Below are 16,098 nucleotides of genomic sequence, written 5' to 3'. Positions count from 1 at the left end.
CTCCCAGGTGCCAGGGTTAGGGATGTCTCAGATCGAGTCCACAGCGTTCTCAAGCAGGAGGGTAAGCAGCCAGGTAAGCAGTCATGGTCCATGTTGGTACCAATGACATTGATAGGAAAAGGGATGGGGACCTGAAGAGAATATAGTGAGCTCGGAAGGAAACTAAGAAGTTGGACCTCAAGGATGGTCATCTCTGGATTGCTGCCTGTGCCACATGCCAGTGAGGGCAGAAATAGGAAGTTATGGCAGATGAATGCATGGCTGAAGAGTTGGTGCATGGGGCAGGGACTCAGATTCGTGGATTATTCCTGGTTGTCACCATTGCTAATGATGGGGCCTCCATGTCGATGCAATCATGAAGAAGACTTGGCAGCAGCTCAACTTTGTGAAGAGTTTGAGAAAATTTGGTATGTCACCAAAGAAAGCATTATGACTGATTTCATCACTGGTACAAAGTTGCCAATACTCAAGACCAGAAGAAACTCAAGAGCACCAGGCTTCACTCCATCGAGGACATCTACAGGAGGCTGTGTCTTCAGAAAGCAGCCTCTATCCTCAAGGACCCTCACCACCCAGGGCAGGCCCTCTTCACTACTACCATCAAGAAAAAGGTCCAGGAGCTTGAAGACGAGCACTTAATGCAGAAGAACAGCTTCTTCCCCTCTGCCATCAAATTCCTGAATGAACAATTAACCACAGACACTGCCTTACTTTGAGTTTTTCTTTTGCACTTTTTTATTTATTTTGTAAGGTGGTTTATATAAATGTTTGCACTGTCCAATGAATTTCATGACCTGTTCATAACAAATAAATTCTGATTCTGACACTAATAGCAGGGTTGGGAAGAGAGTGAAGAGTACCAGGTTTATCAGAGTCCACTTGGGTCGTGACCTATTGTAGATGCACAACATCTCATTGGTCAGGAAGGCGCAACATTGACTGCATTTCCTTAGAAGGCTGAGGCGGGTAAGGATACTGGCCACCATTCAGTCAACTTTCTACAGGAGCTCAATTGAGAGCATTCTGGCTGGCTGAATCACAGTATGTGGTTACTGGAGAGCATCAGATTCAAGGTTAATCAATAGGACTATAAAAGCAGCAGAGAGGATCACTGGGGTCTCTTCCCCCTCCCCCACCCCCCATTGATGTGACTTAGCAGGATTGTTGTTTAAAGAAGGCTTGCAAAATCATGGAGGACCTCTATCCCCTCGCATACAGCATCTTCCAGCTTCTCCTGTCAGTAAAAAGATACAGAAGCATTCAAGCCACAACCACCAGGCTGAGGAACAGCTTCCCATGGGCAGTGAGCCTACTGAATAACTGTTGAATTGCTAAAACAATCTTCCATGACTACAATTTATTGTTAAATATTTTCCCTTAAGGGAAAATCTTGCTTGACAAGGACCCATATGGGAGTTTAGCCAGGAAGGCTCAGACACTTGGTATTCATGGTGAAGTAGTAAATTTAATTCAACAATGGCTGGATGGGAGAAGCCAGAGAGCAGTGGTGGATGATTGATCCTCAGTCTGGAGGTCTGTGACTAGTGATGTGCCTCCACGATATTTGTTGTTTGTCATCTATAGCAATGATCTGGATGATAATGTAGTAAATTGGATCATCGAATTAGCAGATGACACTAAGATTGGAGGCGTTGTGGACAGCAAAGAAGATTTTTCAAAACTTGTGGAGGGAATGGGGCCAGTTGGAAAATGGGCTGAAAAATGGCAGGTGGAATTTAATCCAGACAAATGTGAGATGTTGCACTTTGGAAGGACAAACCAAGAAAGAATATGCAGGGTAAAGGGAGTGAACTGATGAGTGTAATATAAAACAAGGATCTGGGAATACAGATACATAATTCCTTGAAAGTGGCATCACAGGTGGATAGGATTGTAAAGAGAGCTTTTGGCATATTGGCCTTCGTAAATCAAAGTATTGAGTATAAGAGTTGGGATGTTATGGTAAAGTTGTATAAGACATTGGCGAGGCCAAATTTGGAGGATTGCGTGCAGTTTTGGTCACCTAACTACAGGAAAGATATCAATAAGATAGAAAGAGTGCAAAGTAGGTTTACTGGGATGTTGCCTGGACTTCAGGATCTGAGTTACAGGGAAAGGTTAAAGAAGTTTGGACTTTAATCCCTGGAGTGAGGAAAAATGAGTGGAGATTTGGTAGAGGTGTTTAAAATTATGAGTGGAACAGACAGAGTAAACGTAGATAGGCTTTTTCCACTGAGGGTGGATGAGATACAAGCAGAGGACATGGGTTAAGGGTGAAAGGGGAAAAGTTTAAGGAGAACCTAAGGGGGAGAACTTCTTCTCCCAATAGGCCTTTTTAAACTGCTATGTAAAATGGGAATTCTTGGGAAATTTTCTCGGGCACCCTCCCATGAACAGGTGGTGTGAAAATGTCGGCCCATGAAAATGACCTGGGTCTGCAGCCCTGCAGACCCGGGTAATTTTCTTGGGCCACCCTCTCCCTGTGGTCTGAATCAGCAAATGACCGAGCAGGGGAAGCGTTGTGACATCAGGGCTTGTGTGCTGCATCATTGAGTCGTCATTTCAACATTTAAGCTTGTCAACCTCAATAAATCAGTTAATTCTGCTATTTGTTAATTGCTCTATATATATGTAAAAGTGTGTATGCTCTCTCGCTCTCTTCCGGTCGGACTTCCTGTGAGTGTGAAATGTGTCACTGGGGGGAGAGGACACCCTGCCTTCCTGCCTTCCCTTAAATTTCACCCGAGTCCAAGTAGGGTCACCGCTTGCCCGCAGTGTAAAAAGGTCCAGAGAGAGCGTGGAACAAGCTGCCAGGTGAATGTGGGCTCAAATGAGAAAAATTTAGACAGGTACATGGATGGAAGAGGAATGGAGGGCTATGGACTGGGTGCACGTCAGTGGTACTAGGCAGAAAAATGATTCTGCACAGACTTGAAGGGCCGAAGGGGCTTGTTTCTGTGCTATGGTTCTAAACCTATTGGAATTGTTTGAAGAAGTGACAATCAAGCTAGATAAGGAGATCCCGTAGATGTTGTGTATTTGGGTTTTCTGAAGGCCTTTGACAGAGTTCTGCAAATGAGGCTACTTTACAAGATAAGAGCCCATGGTATAATAGGAAACATACTAGTGTGGGTAGAGCATGGTGGCAATGGAGAGATACGCAGCTTGTAATTTTTGATTGATGAAGGAAGCCTTCCCCAGAATTACTGGCCCTTCACCTTTGGTGACAAAATGTGGGAATGAGTTTTCCTGTGTCTAGTCCTTTGCAGGATGAATGAATGTTGTAATGAATGTTGTTGTCATTGTCAGAGTGGTATTTGTAGACCCCAGGTTTATGCCTCACTTTTTAATCTTTCCTTCACTGCTTTGGCTTCTTTCTGTAGTTTGTGCTTCTGTGAAGTTTTTGAAGATGCTCCATGAATCTGTTATTGTTCGGCAGTGGATATTGGGACGTTAGTGTTGGGGTGGGTGAAGGTCCATACTAATACACATGGAGAATTTTCATTTAGTGTTGGGGTGGGTGAAGGTCTATACTAATACACATGGAGAATTTTCATTTAGTGTTGGGGTGGATGAAGGTCCATACTAATACACATAGAGAATTTTCATTTAGTGTTGGGGTGGGTGAAGGTCTATACTAATACACATGGAGAATTTTCATTTAGTGTTGGGGTGGATGAAGGTCCATACTAATACACATGGAGAATTTTCATTTAGTGTTGGGGTGGGTGAAGGTCTATACTAATACACATGGAGAATTTTCATTTAGTGTTGGGGTGGATGAAGGTCCATACTAATACACATGGAGAATTTTCATTTAGTGTTGGGGTGGGTGAAGGTCTATACTAATACACATGGAGAATTTTCATTTAGTGTTGGGGTGGGTGAAGGTCCATACTAATACACATGGAGAATTTTCATAAAAAAAAAAAATTCCTGAGGGAACTGCTGGTGCCTGAAGTGCCAGTGATCTGTAAATGAATATTTTAAAAACCCAGTCAAGTACCGTACAGCATGGTAGTGGGTTGCACGTGAGTGCATCAAAAGAACATTTAACACAAGTGATTTACTTTGAAATTCATGCTGTAGCCTTTAAGGCCATCTGGGGCCCGCCACTCGTGTCCTGATGAGTTGCATCACGCTGACATAAGCGCTTATGTGCACTTGCGGTCTGCACTGGAAGAGAAGGACCCACAACACCATTTTTGCTGCAGCTACCCTGCTGACCATGCGTGACAAATGGGGCCGGTTGGCAGCTGCAATTATATGCGCCACCACACAACCCCCCCATCCCCGAACTGGCACTGGTGGTAAGTGGACAACCTCTACGTACTGGCAGCGGGTCCTTTACCAGCTCTGACAAGTCCAGGTGGGCTGGTTTGACTCAGTCCAGTGTCAGAGGTTCCTCTCTGTCCCTGATGTCGAGAGTGAAAGTAGATGCATTTCACTGGAGCACCTTGTAGAGTCCCTCATAGGGACGCTGGAGGGGTGGCCTGTGTCTGCCCCTGCAGGCAAACACATAGTCACAGGAGTTTGTCTGCAGGGTAATTGGAGGGTGGTTGACAGTGTCACAATAGTGGTGGTGGTGCAAGTGATCTCAATTTGTCTCTCAGCCTTTCCAGTATGAGACTTGGCCTGGCGATGAAGGGAGGAATTGGCCTGGGACTGCAAGCGTTTCGCCATAGACCATCTCTGCTGAGGAGGTTTTGATGTCATCCTTAGGTGCTGTGCGTATACCAAGGAGGACCTATAGCAGTTCATCCACCCAGTTCAGCCTCTGAAGCTGTGCCATCAGTTCCAACTTAAGGTGACAATGAAACCACTTGACTAATTTGTTGGACTGGGAATGGTAGGCAGTGGTGTGGTGTAGCTGGGTGCCCAGGAGCTTGGAGAGTTTGTTCCAAAGGGCAGAGGTGAATTGGGCCCCCCAGTTGGTAGTTAAGTGTACTGGGACTCCAAAACGGGAGATCCAGGTGGAGAGGAAAGATCTGGCACAAGTGTTGGTGGTGGCATCTGGGATGGGGATGGTCTCTGGCCATTGGGTGAATCGGTCCACTATCGTGAGCAGGTAGCGCGACCCTCGGGAGACTGGCAAGGGGCCCACTATGTTGAGAGGACATACTGGAACCTGCGAGTTGAAGTGTCAAAGTGTTGAAAGCAGGGCTTGGTGCACTGCTGGATCTTTGCAGTCTGGTACTGCATGCAGGTTTTTGCCCATTCACTAATCTGCTTGTGTGGCCAGACGAAATGGGAGGATATCATCTACACCATCATATGGATGGAGGGATAGGAGAGGCCATGTAATGTGTCGAAAATCATTCGTCGCCATTGGGCGGGGACAAGTGGTCAGGGTTGGCCTGTGGAGACATTGTAAAGTCACGCCATTGGTGTCCAGTGAGAGGTCTTGGAGCTGCAGACCTGAAGTGTGGGTCTGGGGATTGTCATTACTTGGGAGGCTTCTTAAGTAACTTAGAGATGCAAGATTCAAAGAACAAAAGAGACTTTACATACAGATGTCTTCTACCATCTCAGGAAACTATTCACATACTCATATACATATACCTCACAGTGGTGCACTACAGTTACTACAGTGAGAAGGGTGTATTTTTACTCAGGTACAAAATAGTTCACATTATTTCTGACTATATAACAGGTGGTATCTCTATTAGGTCGACCTTGGAGAAGAGGCGTGCACTGTGGAAGTTTGTCGCAAAATCTTGGATATGGGGGGATCGGATAGTGGATGGGCATTGTCACATCATTGAGGTGTCTAGTCTCCACAGGGTCTCCAGCTGCCATTGGAGGGAGAGGCCCATGGACTGTTGGAACAGCAGACAATACCGAGTTTTTCCATGTGCTTAAACTCTTCCTTGGCGAGGTTGAGTCTGTCAGGGGCCAGATGTCAGGCTGGAGAATGCACTGGCTTGTGGTCGCCATGTGGTGCTGGACACTGTACTTCGGCATGGCCATGGTGAACTGGGGGCGAAGGGATAGCTGGCAAGAGGGCGGCTGTATTAGCCGTGCAAAGTCTCCACAGAGGCGAGCTGGGTGGCTGGCCTGTTGGATGTGCCAAGGTGTACTGTCTGGAAAGTCTCTGAATGGACCAATAGACAGTGTGCACGCAGGAAATCTGCACCTAGAAGAGACTTGTCCACGGATGCCAATGTGAATGACCATTTGAAAGTGGTCTTGCCGAAACGCACAGGGATGCGCCTCTTGCCAAAAGATTTATTGGTGGTGATGTTGGCTGCGCGCAGGGTGGGGCCTTGAGATCTCATGTTTGTCATGAGTGATGTAGGGGGAATGAGGAATCTGTGGCCCGAGATCCTGTTCCAAATATGCAGCAGAATGTTTGATTGGCCAGCCACCATGGCCATTAATTAATTGGCCATGGCCACCATGTCGTTTTCCTAAAATGAGCACGGCTGGCGGCACCTGCGTGCCCCTGCGCTCCATCGTTGGTAGTAGAAGCAGCATTTTGGCTTAGACCTTTCAGTTCATGGGCAGTGGGGTGGGTTCTTGCTCATGTGTTGGACTTGGCTTGGGCAGCGGCCTTTTAACACAGTTGACTATGTCTGTGGGCTCACGTTTAGAGCAGTAGAGGACATCTGCTTGGGCCGTGACCTTACGTGAGTTGCTGAAATCCACATTGGCTAGTAATAGCCGAATGTCTGGGCATTTGCTCGTGGAAGGCCTGCTCGAACATGAGGCAGGGTTTGTGTCCCTCTGCCAAGGTGAGCATCTCGTCCATGAGGGTGGACAGCGTCCTGTCCCCTAGGCCACTCAGGTGAAGGAGCCTGGCAGACCTTTCACACAGTGGTAGCCCATAAGTGCTAAAGAGGAGGTTCTTTAGAGCCATGTATTTACCTTCCTCTGGTGGTGCCAGGTTGAGATCATTGACTCATGAAGTGGCTTCCTGGTCTAGTGAGCTGACGGCATAGAAGTATTTTGTCGAATCCGAGGCAATCTGCTTGACTTGGAACTGGGCATCCGCTTGACCGAACCAAGTGCAGGTCCTGTTCATTCAGAAAGGTTGCAACTTTAATGCAATGGCGCCTTCAGCTGCGGGGTCCATTATGCCGAGTCTTCAGAATGTGGAGATTTGTTGGGGTCACTAGTGTAGTGGGTTGTACGTGAGTGCAGCGAAAGAACTGAGAAGGCAGGCTGTGAACTCATTTAGCAGAACTGATTTTCTTTGAAGTTCACACTGCAGCTTTTAAGGCCATCTGGGGCCCACCCCTCGCATCCCGGAATTTACATCATGCTGACATAAGTGTGTATGCATGCTTCTGATCTGCATTGGAAGAGAAGGACCCGCGATGCCATCTTGCTGCGGCTGCCCCGCTGACCGCGTGTGACAAGAGGGGCCGGTTCACTGCTGCAATTATATGTACCACATAAAATTTGTTGGATTGTGATAGTTGGAATGCTTAGAAAATTATTCTGTTTCAGTAAAGTGGCTTATCTTAGAACACTGGTGGTCTACTATCATTTGGAAAAAAAAAATTCCTTTATTTTACTGCAGGACCGTGATTCTTTGAATAAGTCTGACGTGAAAGGTCATAATTTAACTCCAACTGTAAGGTAAGGTAGTGCCAGAAATTTTACTTAGTGGCTGGTGTTAGTTGTGTATAAACCGTAATTACAAAATAACCAGAGCAAATCGGAGTTGAAGAAAAATGTGAACAATTATTCACTGGATTAATTAGAATATTCTGATGTTCACAAATATTTGATTGGAGCTGACAACTACATTTTATAAATTTTGAGAAAATAATCTTAATTCACTTGAAATTCCAGACAATGAATTTTTTTAATGGAGGATGGCATAAATAAGTGTCTCCTTCTGATATTTTAAATGTAGTTTTATGTGATGTATGCGTGCTCAGAGCAATGAAGTTCCTTGAGTGCTGTGATATTTGTCTATCAATGCTATGAAATTGGTGGCTTTTGGTTAACCTTCATATTTTCAAGATAGATTGTGATTTTACTTTTGTTTGGAAAAATGTTGCAATCCATGAATGGGACAAGTTGATCTCTGCAAGGGAATGTCCTTTATCCTCCCATCTTACCACACCATCCGTCTTTTTTGAAAAATCTCTGCCATTGTCCCGTAATTGCATATGTTCGAGGGGTGCATTTAATTGTAGTTTTATGTTTATCATTAGAATAATAAAACGGGTGCAATAAAAAAGATGAATTAATATTATTCAATGACATGTTTATACAGCTTGGAGCCTGAAGAAAATGACGCATCATGTCAACTGGAATTGCCAGAATCTCCATCGTTTGAACACATCTGCAAAAAGCGTTGCACAGATGCTTTGCTTCATAGTAACCTGGAACAGATGAGAAGGTAATAGTTGGGGCACTCTATGAAAAGAAAACTAATTGAAAAAGAACTTTATTTTAGAAGGTTATCGAGGTATGTTGGGTATTATGGAAACGTGGCTTGTCTTGATGATGCAACCCACTCACTGTTGAATGGTTACCCTACAGAAGGAGATCATTTGCTATCCCCAAGATAGAGTGCATTGTAAATTATAACAGGATTTCTATTTAAAAATGTGAATAGCATGTAGTTTATTGCATTTGTGCATTAACTTTGCATGAAACAAAGGGGTGCTATTGATTACCACTTATCGCAAATTTCCTACAATGCAAATAGTATGTTTAGATGTAGTTCTGTGTATAGTTTGTGTAGTGTTGCTGTAGCTTGAAAAAACTTTTGGGGGAAAAAAAGAGACCAATTTGTCCATCTGATATGCACTGGATACATTAAGAATAATCTGAATGCTGAAGTGGTGTTTTGGGAAACCAATACATCTAATAATGATTTATTTAAAATTTTAATATTTTAAATTAGATATACAGCACAGTAACAGGCCATTTAGGAGTGCCACCCAAATATCCTTCACTCCCGATATGTTTCAAACAGTGGGAGGAAACTGGAGCTCCCGGGGAAAACTCACACAGACATGGGGAGAACATACAAACTCCTTACAGACAGCTTAGGATTCGGATCCCAGTCCCGATTGCTGGCACTATAAAGGCATTGCACTTACCGCTACACCAATCATGCCAATCAGGATTAGTTGCGATCAGAAGAATATAAAGGCAGTGGAACTTGCATGAAATAATGCAGTGATTGATTACTTTAAACAACACAATCCTTTAGAAATGGTAACATGAAAATTCAAATATGATGGACACTCTTGGGGGAAATTATACCTCCATTCTTGCACATAATCAGGAGGTCATCTAATAAATTACGATGAACTTTGGTGTTAAATAATACTGTACACACTGGAATAGAAATGTTTGTGAGATATAATTCCACGTGAAAGATTAAGAGAAATTGAATAATAGGAAATACTGAGAGAGGTTGAGAAATATATAAGATATAAAACTTAAATACTTTAGGATCTAGGAAGGTATTAATATAAACTTAAAAAGTTAGTTAAAAAGTTTTAGCTTTTACCACATTGATAGCCAGACGAGCAATCTTACTGAAATGGAAAGTTAATTCATCCCCTACTCATACACAGTGGCTATATGATGTAATGTCTTATTTAAGTTTGGAGAAAATTAGATAAAATATTAAAGATTGAAAGTTTCAATTTATAAAGTTGTGGGGCCTATTCTTGGAATGTTATTAAAATTGGAAGAATTAAGAATTATTGTGTGCTCTGGATGTTACCATTGGATCCACGTAATCATTTTTATTTATTATACAATGGGGTAGATTAGATGTCGTTTTAGTTTTAAAAAAAAAAAAATCACTTTTTATTTGGCTTAACTCAGCAAATGAGTTTAACATGATTTTACAGAGCAATTTGAATTATTATTTCTTATGTTTATTAAGAAATTCTTGACTTTGTTTCATCTTACATGTATACAAATGATTTGTTATGTGCTTTCTTTTCTAAAACTCTGTATGTAAGCTTATATGTAATTTTTTTTTAAAAAGCAATTAACAAAATGGATGAGCATTACATATGTTAAATTGCCTGAGTGCCACTTTCTCAGCAATTTTCATTTAAAACTTTCATCTAATTCTTTGTAATATTTACATTTGACCATTCCAAACCATGGCTGGCAAGCCTTCCTTGTTCTATCAAACTATAAGTCATCTACTTTAAATCTGAAGCCATCTAAAGCTACTTTCCTCATCCTCCCAGTGCTCTCTGATTACAATACCCTGATTGAACCAAGCCCTGATTTTCATAATGTGTGTCCTTGTTTTCAAAGCATTTCACAGTTTCTCCCTTTTACATCTCTGTAATATCTCCTGAACTCTACAGTTCCCCAAGATAAATGCATCCTTTTGTTTCTGGCACTTTGACCATCCCAAATTATTCATTCCACCAATGTCATCAAACAGCAAAGTTCTTCCCTCTGTAATTCTTGCCTTAAACTCTTCACACCACTCTCTTCTTCTGAGATGTTCAGAAATGAACAGCAGAAAAATTCAGAGCCTCATGATGCAATATACCAAAGTGCTGGAGAAACTCAGCAGGTCACACAGCATCTGTCCTGAGCCAAAGGTGTGAGCCAAAGGCAGGCTGGTGCCTGAATAAATAGGGTGGGGGAGGGGAGAGGAGGGAGGAGAGGAGGGAAAAAAGGTCAGCGCAGTGGAAGGACCGCAGGCTAACAGGTTCAAGAAGCTATAATTTTGAAGAATAATTCGGATATTCTGAATCATTTTGGAACATCCAAGATGCCATCCTTCAAAAATAAATGTGGCTTCCCCTTTCCTGCCATCACTTGGCTTCCTTCAACTTGGCTTCCTTCAACTTGGCTTCCTTCCCCTTTACTGCCATCAACTTGGCATCCTTCAAAAATAAATGTGGCTTCCCCTTTACTGCCATCTCCTCTATTTCCAGCACATCTGCCCTGGCCCCCTCTTATGCTGCATTGCCTGCTGAATTTCTCCGGCACACTTGTGTATTGCATTACAATCCAAGCTGCAGACTTTCTTATTTATCTCCTGAGTCTTATGACAATGTAGCTTGTATTTTTAAAAAAAAAAGGGGGAGGTACCTATTGAGAACTCATTTCTCTTTTGTAAAATCTTAATACAAATCAGGGTAATGCATTGTCTGGATGACTTGCCAATAGTTTGGATTAATAAAAACTTGTACACCTTGAGAATATTGGAAATATATTTCCCAGAAATGGACATTTAGAATGAAAAAGCAAGTTTATTCAAAGAGATTAAAGTACTTGGTGAGAATGTAGAATTCAAGATGAAAAGAATTCCAATTGCACATTTGCTCCATCAATAGGGCATGTCAAATGGCCAAATCTTATTGATCGAGAAGCACAAAAGCAGCGGAATCTTGAACAAAAAAATAATTATTGGAAGAACTTAACAGATCAGACAGCATCCATGGGTAGAAATGGTCAGGTAACATTTTGGGTCTGGCCTCTTTATCAAGGCTAAAGGAAGGGGGAAAAATACTGATATAAGAAGCGTGGGGAGGTGACCAGAAGTGATGGGGTACAGGACAGAAGGTGTGAGAGACAGGTAGAGGAGAGACTGGAGGGGGTAGAGAGAGGTGGGAATGGGAAGAGAAAAAGCAAGCATGGGGGTAAAGAAGAGGTGGAAATGGTGAAACCAGATGAGGATGGGGCATTACCTGAAATTTAAAATATCAATATTCATGCAGTTAAGATTAAAGCTGTCCAGGAGGAAGAAATATGATGTTTTGTTCCTCAAGTTTATGTTTAGCCTCACCCTTACAATGGATTAAGCCAAGAACAGACATGCAATTGTAGAAATGGTTGGTGAGTTAAAATGGTTGGCTACAGGAAGCTTAAGCTTTGAATCACAAATAAACCATTGTGGTTCTCCGCATGAGACCAACATAAACTTGAAGAACAACACATCAATTTCCTCCTGGATAGCCTTCAACCCAAAAGCATGAATGTTGAGTTTTCTAATTTTGGGTAAACCCCCACCCCCATCTGGTTCCACTGTTTCCATCTCTTTACCCACTCCTGCACATTTTTCTTCCCCTCATCTCTCTTACTCCACCCACACCTTATTTGTCTCTCCACCTCTCAGTCCTATACCTGTCACTTCTAAGCACTTCTCCCCAGTTTTATTCCCCCTTCATGATATCACCCTTCCTCTCTAGTTTTGATAGTCCTAACCCAAAATGTTGACTGAACATTTGTACCTATGGATGCTGTCTGACCTGCTGAGTTCCTCCTGCAATTCTTTGTTAACTGATCATTAATTGTATTTTTTTCTTTCTTTAGAACTGAAGAGTAATTAATTAACTTTTTAAAACATTTATAATTAGAGAACGAATTAAAGACTGTTGTGACCAGTTACGAGTGCTTTTGCCATACGTGAAAGGAAGAAGAACTGATGTGGCATCTATCCTGGAGATGACTGTAGAATATATGAGATACATTTATGATAGAATACCCAACAATATTATTTCACAGGTAGAAAATTTTACATTCTATAAATTAACAACTATGGATATGAATATATTTTATAAGTATAAATTGTTACATTACTTAGAGCAAAATGTGTGATGTATTTAAATATTGCTTCAATTATTTCTGTAGACAAATGTTCAAGCATTTTATATTATTAAAAATATTAATTTTGAATAAAGCACATATAATTGGACTGAAAAGTGCAAGACATTTTTGTGAAAAGACTGACAATAATGTTATATTGCCATCCCTTCTCTGGAAACGAGACCCCGCAATAATAATGACAAATGTCAATTGAAAAGAACACCTACAAACATTCCCAGGATATTAGTAAGCATAATTAAACCATATTTCATGGGGAATTTAATGATTGGGAGTTTAGTATCTGCATCCGAATGCAATGTTGCCTCTTGAAGAGCCAGCAACTCCAAAAAACACTGGCCTAACAGTTCTTCCAGTGGCATTCCAGTTATCTACAACACAGAAATGGTCCCTTTGGCCCAAATCAACCATGCACATCATTTTCATTTGCCCATAGTAGCCGTGTATTCTTTTCTTATCCAAGCGACTATTCAAATTCATGCTAAATGCTATAAATGTATGTCTTCTCCACTTCCTTTGCTACCTTCTGTGTGGAAAAACATGTCCCCAGATCCCCTTTCACCTTTAAAGTTTAACCCTTTAGTATTAAATTCCTCCTATGGAACATTGCAGCACAGAAACAGGCCCTTCAGCCCTTTGCGTTTGTGCCAAATTATTATTCTGCCTAATCCCACTGACCTGCATCCAGTCCATATCCCTCGTATCCCTCCATACCCCTCCCATCCATGTACCTGCCCAATTTTTTTCTTAATTGTTAATTGCATTCACCATTTTAGCTGGCAGCTCATTCCACACTCCCTCCACTCTCTTTGTGAAGAAATTCTCCCTTATGTTCCCCCTAACTCCCCCCTATCACCCTTAACCTCTGATGAGTATCTCACTCAACCTCAGTGGAAAAAGCTCAATTGCTTTTGGTCATTATAATTTTAGGTTTACCCATTGTAATTTTAAATTTAAATTTGGACATACAGCATGGTATCAGGCCATTTTGGCCCATGAGGCTACAACCCCCAGTACATTTTAAACAGTGGGAGGATACAGGAGCCCCCAGACAAAACCCACGCAGCCATGGGGAGAACGTACCAACTCCTTAAAGACCGCACGATTGAAACCCCGGTCCTGATTGCTGGAGCTGTAACAGTGTTACACTAACTGCTACTCTAACCTCAATTAAATCTTCCCTCATTCTTCTATGTTCCAGGAATAAAGTCCTAATTTGTTTAACCTTTCTCTGTTACTCAGTTCCTCAAATGCTAGGAACATCCTAGTAATTTTTCACTGCACTCTTTCAATCTTATTGATAGTTTTCCAGTAATTAAGTGACTAGGATGGACCTCAGTTTTCTTCAGGCTGACTTCCAGGCCAAACATTTTGGCAGTTTCCGCAAAGCAGGACGTCAAGCGCTGAAGAGCTGGCTCTGAATGGGCAACTAAAGCGGCATCGTCTGCAAAGAGTAGTTCACGGACAAGTTTCTCTTGTGTCTTGGTGTGAGCCTGAAGAAAACTGAGGTCCTCCATCAGCCAGCTCCCCACCATGACTACCAGCCCCCCCACATCTCCATCGGGCACACAAAACTCAAAACGGTCAACCAGTTTACCTATCTCGGCTGCACCATTTCATCAGATGCAAGGATCGACAATGAGATAGACAACAGACTCGCCAAGGCAAATAGTGCCTTTGGAAGACTACACAAAAGAGTCTGGAAAAACAACCAACTGAAAAACCTCACAAAGATAAGCGTATACAGAGCCGTTGTCATACCCACACTCCTGTTCGGCTCCGAATCATGGGTCCTCTACCGGCATCACCTACAGCTCCTAGAACGCTTCCACCAGCGTTGTCTCCGCTCCATCCTCAACATCCATTGGAGCGCTTTCATCCCTAACGTCGAAGTACTCGAGATGGCAGAGGTCGACAGCATCGAGTCCACGCTGCTGAAGATCCAGCTGCGCTGGATGGGTCACGTCTCCAGAATGGAGGACCATCGCTATCCCAAGATCGTGTTATATGGCGAGTTCTCCACTGGCCACCGTGACAGAGGTGCACCAAAGAAAAGGTACAAGGACTGCCTAAAGAAATCTCTTGGTGCCTGCCACATTGACCACCGCCAGTGGGCTGATATCGCCTCAAACCGTGCATCTTGGCGCCTCACAGTTTGGCGGGCAGCAACCTCCTTTGAAGAAGACTGCAGAGCCCACCTCACTGACAAAAGGCAAAGGAGGAAAAACCCAACACCCAACCCCAACCAACCAATTTTCCCCTGCAGCCGCTGCAACTGTGTCTGCCTGTCCCGCATCGGACTTGTCAGCCACAAACGAGCCTGCAGCTGACGTGGACTTTTACCCCCTCCATAAATCTTCGTCCGCGAAGCCAAGCCAAAGAAAAGTGACTAGGACTTTGGAAAAATCTGAAAAATAATTTGTTAAATTTTTTAAACATGATTGTATGATTCAAAATAATAGAAAAAGGGGCTTTGATTGCTACTCTAATAGTTTGTCTCCATTTAACTACTGCAGAGATGAGTTTCATGCAAATAGATGAAGCATTTGCACAATAATTTTGTATTTATAGATTTCATATAGCTTTCATTTTGCAAACAGTGGAGTGTATTTCTTTTAACATCACAAGTTGAGAACTTGTAATTATGTATATATAAATAATTACAAGTCGAGAACTTGTAATTATGTATATATAAATAATCAATCTGGAAAATTAAGATATTGAAATGTTTTAATATTTCAGATTCTTGAAATCTTCAAGACAAATTCAAGATATTGTAAATATGTTTGGAAGGCAGATGATCACAAGGATTCCCGGTACAAGTTAACATCCGGGTAAGTAAAAGTGAAAAACTATTTGACTGATATACAATGTCAGTAGAAACCATTGAATAAAATAGTATTGAATTTTACATGATTTGCTCTGATTAACTTGATGAGGTCCAAATTGACTTCACTTTAAAACATTAAAAAATACATTAAATTAGTTGTTTTGTTAAGAGTTAGATTTTATGCGAAATTAACGCAAAACTGGCTGAAGCTTGGGTTTGTTACATAATATTAAAATGAAATGGGTGTCGGCTGATTTTATAAAATAAATCAGGTCATGATAGTTATGAAGCCATCCTATATTATGCTATTTTTAGTACTTATTAATTGATTTCACAACAGATTGTGCTATTTTATTTGAAGTACAAGATGAAATGAATTAAACGGATCTGGTTTTTCATTACAGGAGGAGTGGCTCTACCAGTAATCCATCTTCAGAGAAAATAAAATCAAAAATTCAGTATGCTCCATATCAAATCACAGGAAATGAATATTTCAAAAATCATAAAACAGATGGTATAAAATGTATTGAAAAATTTATGGCTAAGAGGATTATTATTGAAGTGTGATGTGCAGTAAAAGAAACAATAAAAATCCTAATCCTTCAGGAGAGAAAATATGGAATAATGATCTAATCAAGAAAGGAATCTTTGAACAAAAGTATGATTTGGGCACAGGGATCAGATCCACAGTTTCAAATTTTGCAAACACC

At 41.9% G+C, this 16,098-nt stretch overlaps 1 protein-coding gene across 1 annotated transcript; it reads left to right on the top strand.

Moving 5' to 3' along the window:
- The first annotated feature begins 330 nt into the window (after nt 1-330).
- LOC138740070 (uncharacterized) lies at nt 331-15,955 on the top strand. Its single transcript, XM_069892495.1, has 6 exons — nt 331-407; nt 7,453-7,584; nt 8,231-8,356; nt 12,312-12,459; nt 15,301-15,392; nt 15,793-15,955. Exons 1-6 carry the CDS (start codon nt 331-333, stop codon nt 15,953-15,955), a joined length of 738 nt encoding a protein of 245 aa, XP_069748596.1.
- Nucleotides 15,956-16,098: the final 143 nt, after the last annotated feature.

Source organism: Narcine bancroftii, chromosome 7, assembly GCF_036971445.1.
Source record: "Narcine bancroftii isolate sNarBan1 chromosome 7, sNarBan1.hap1, whole genome shotgun sequence".
Classification (NCBI taxonomy): Eukaryota; Metazoa; Chordata; class Chondrichthyes; order Torpediniformes; family Narcinidae; genus Narcine; species Narcine bancroftii.
The sequence above is the reverse complement of the archived record's forward strand: the minus strand, read 5'-3'. Positions and strand labels throughout refer to the sequence as shown.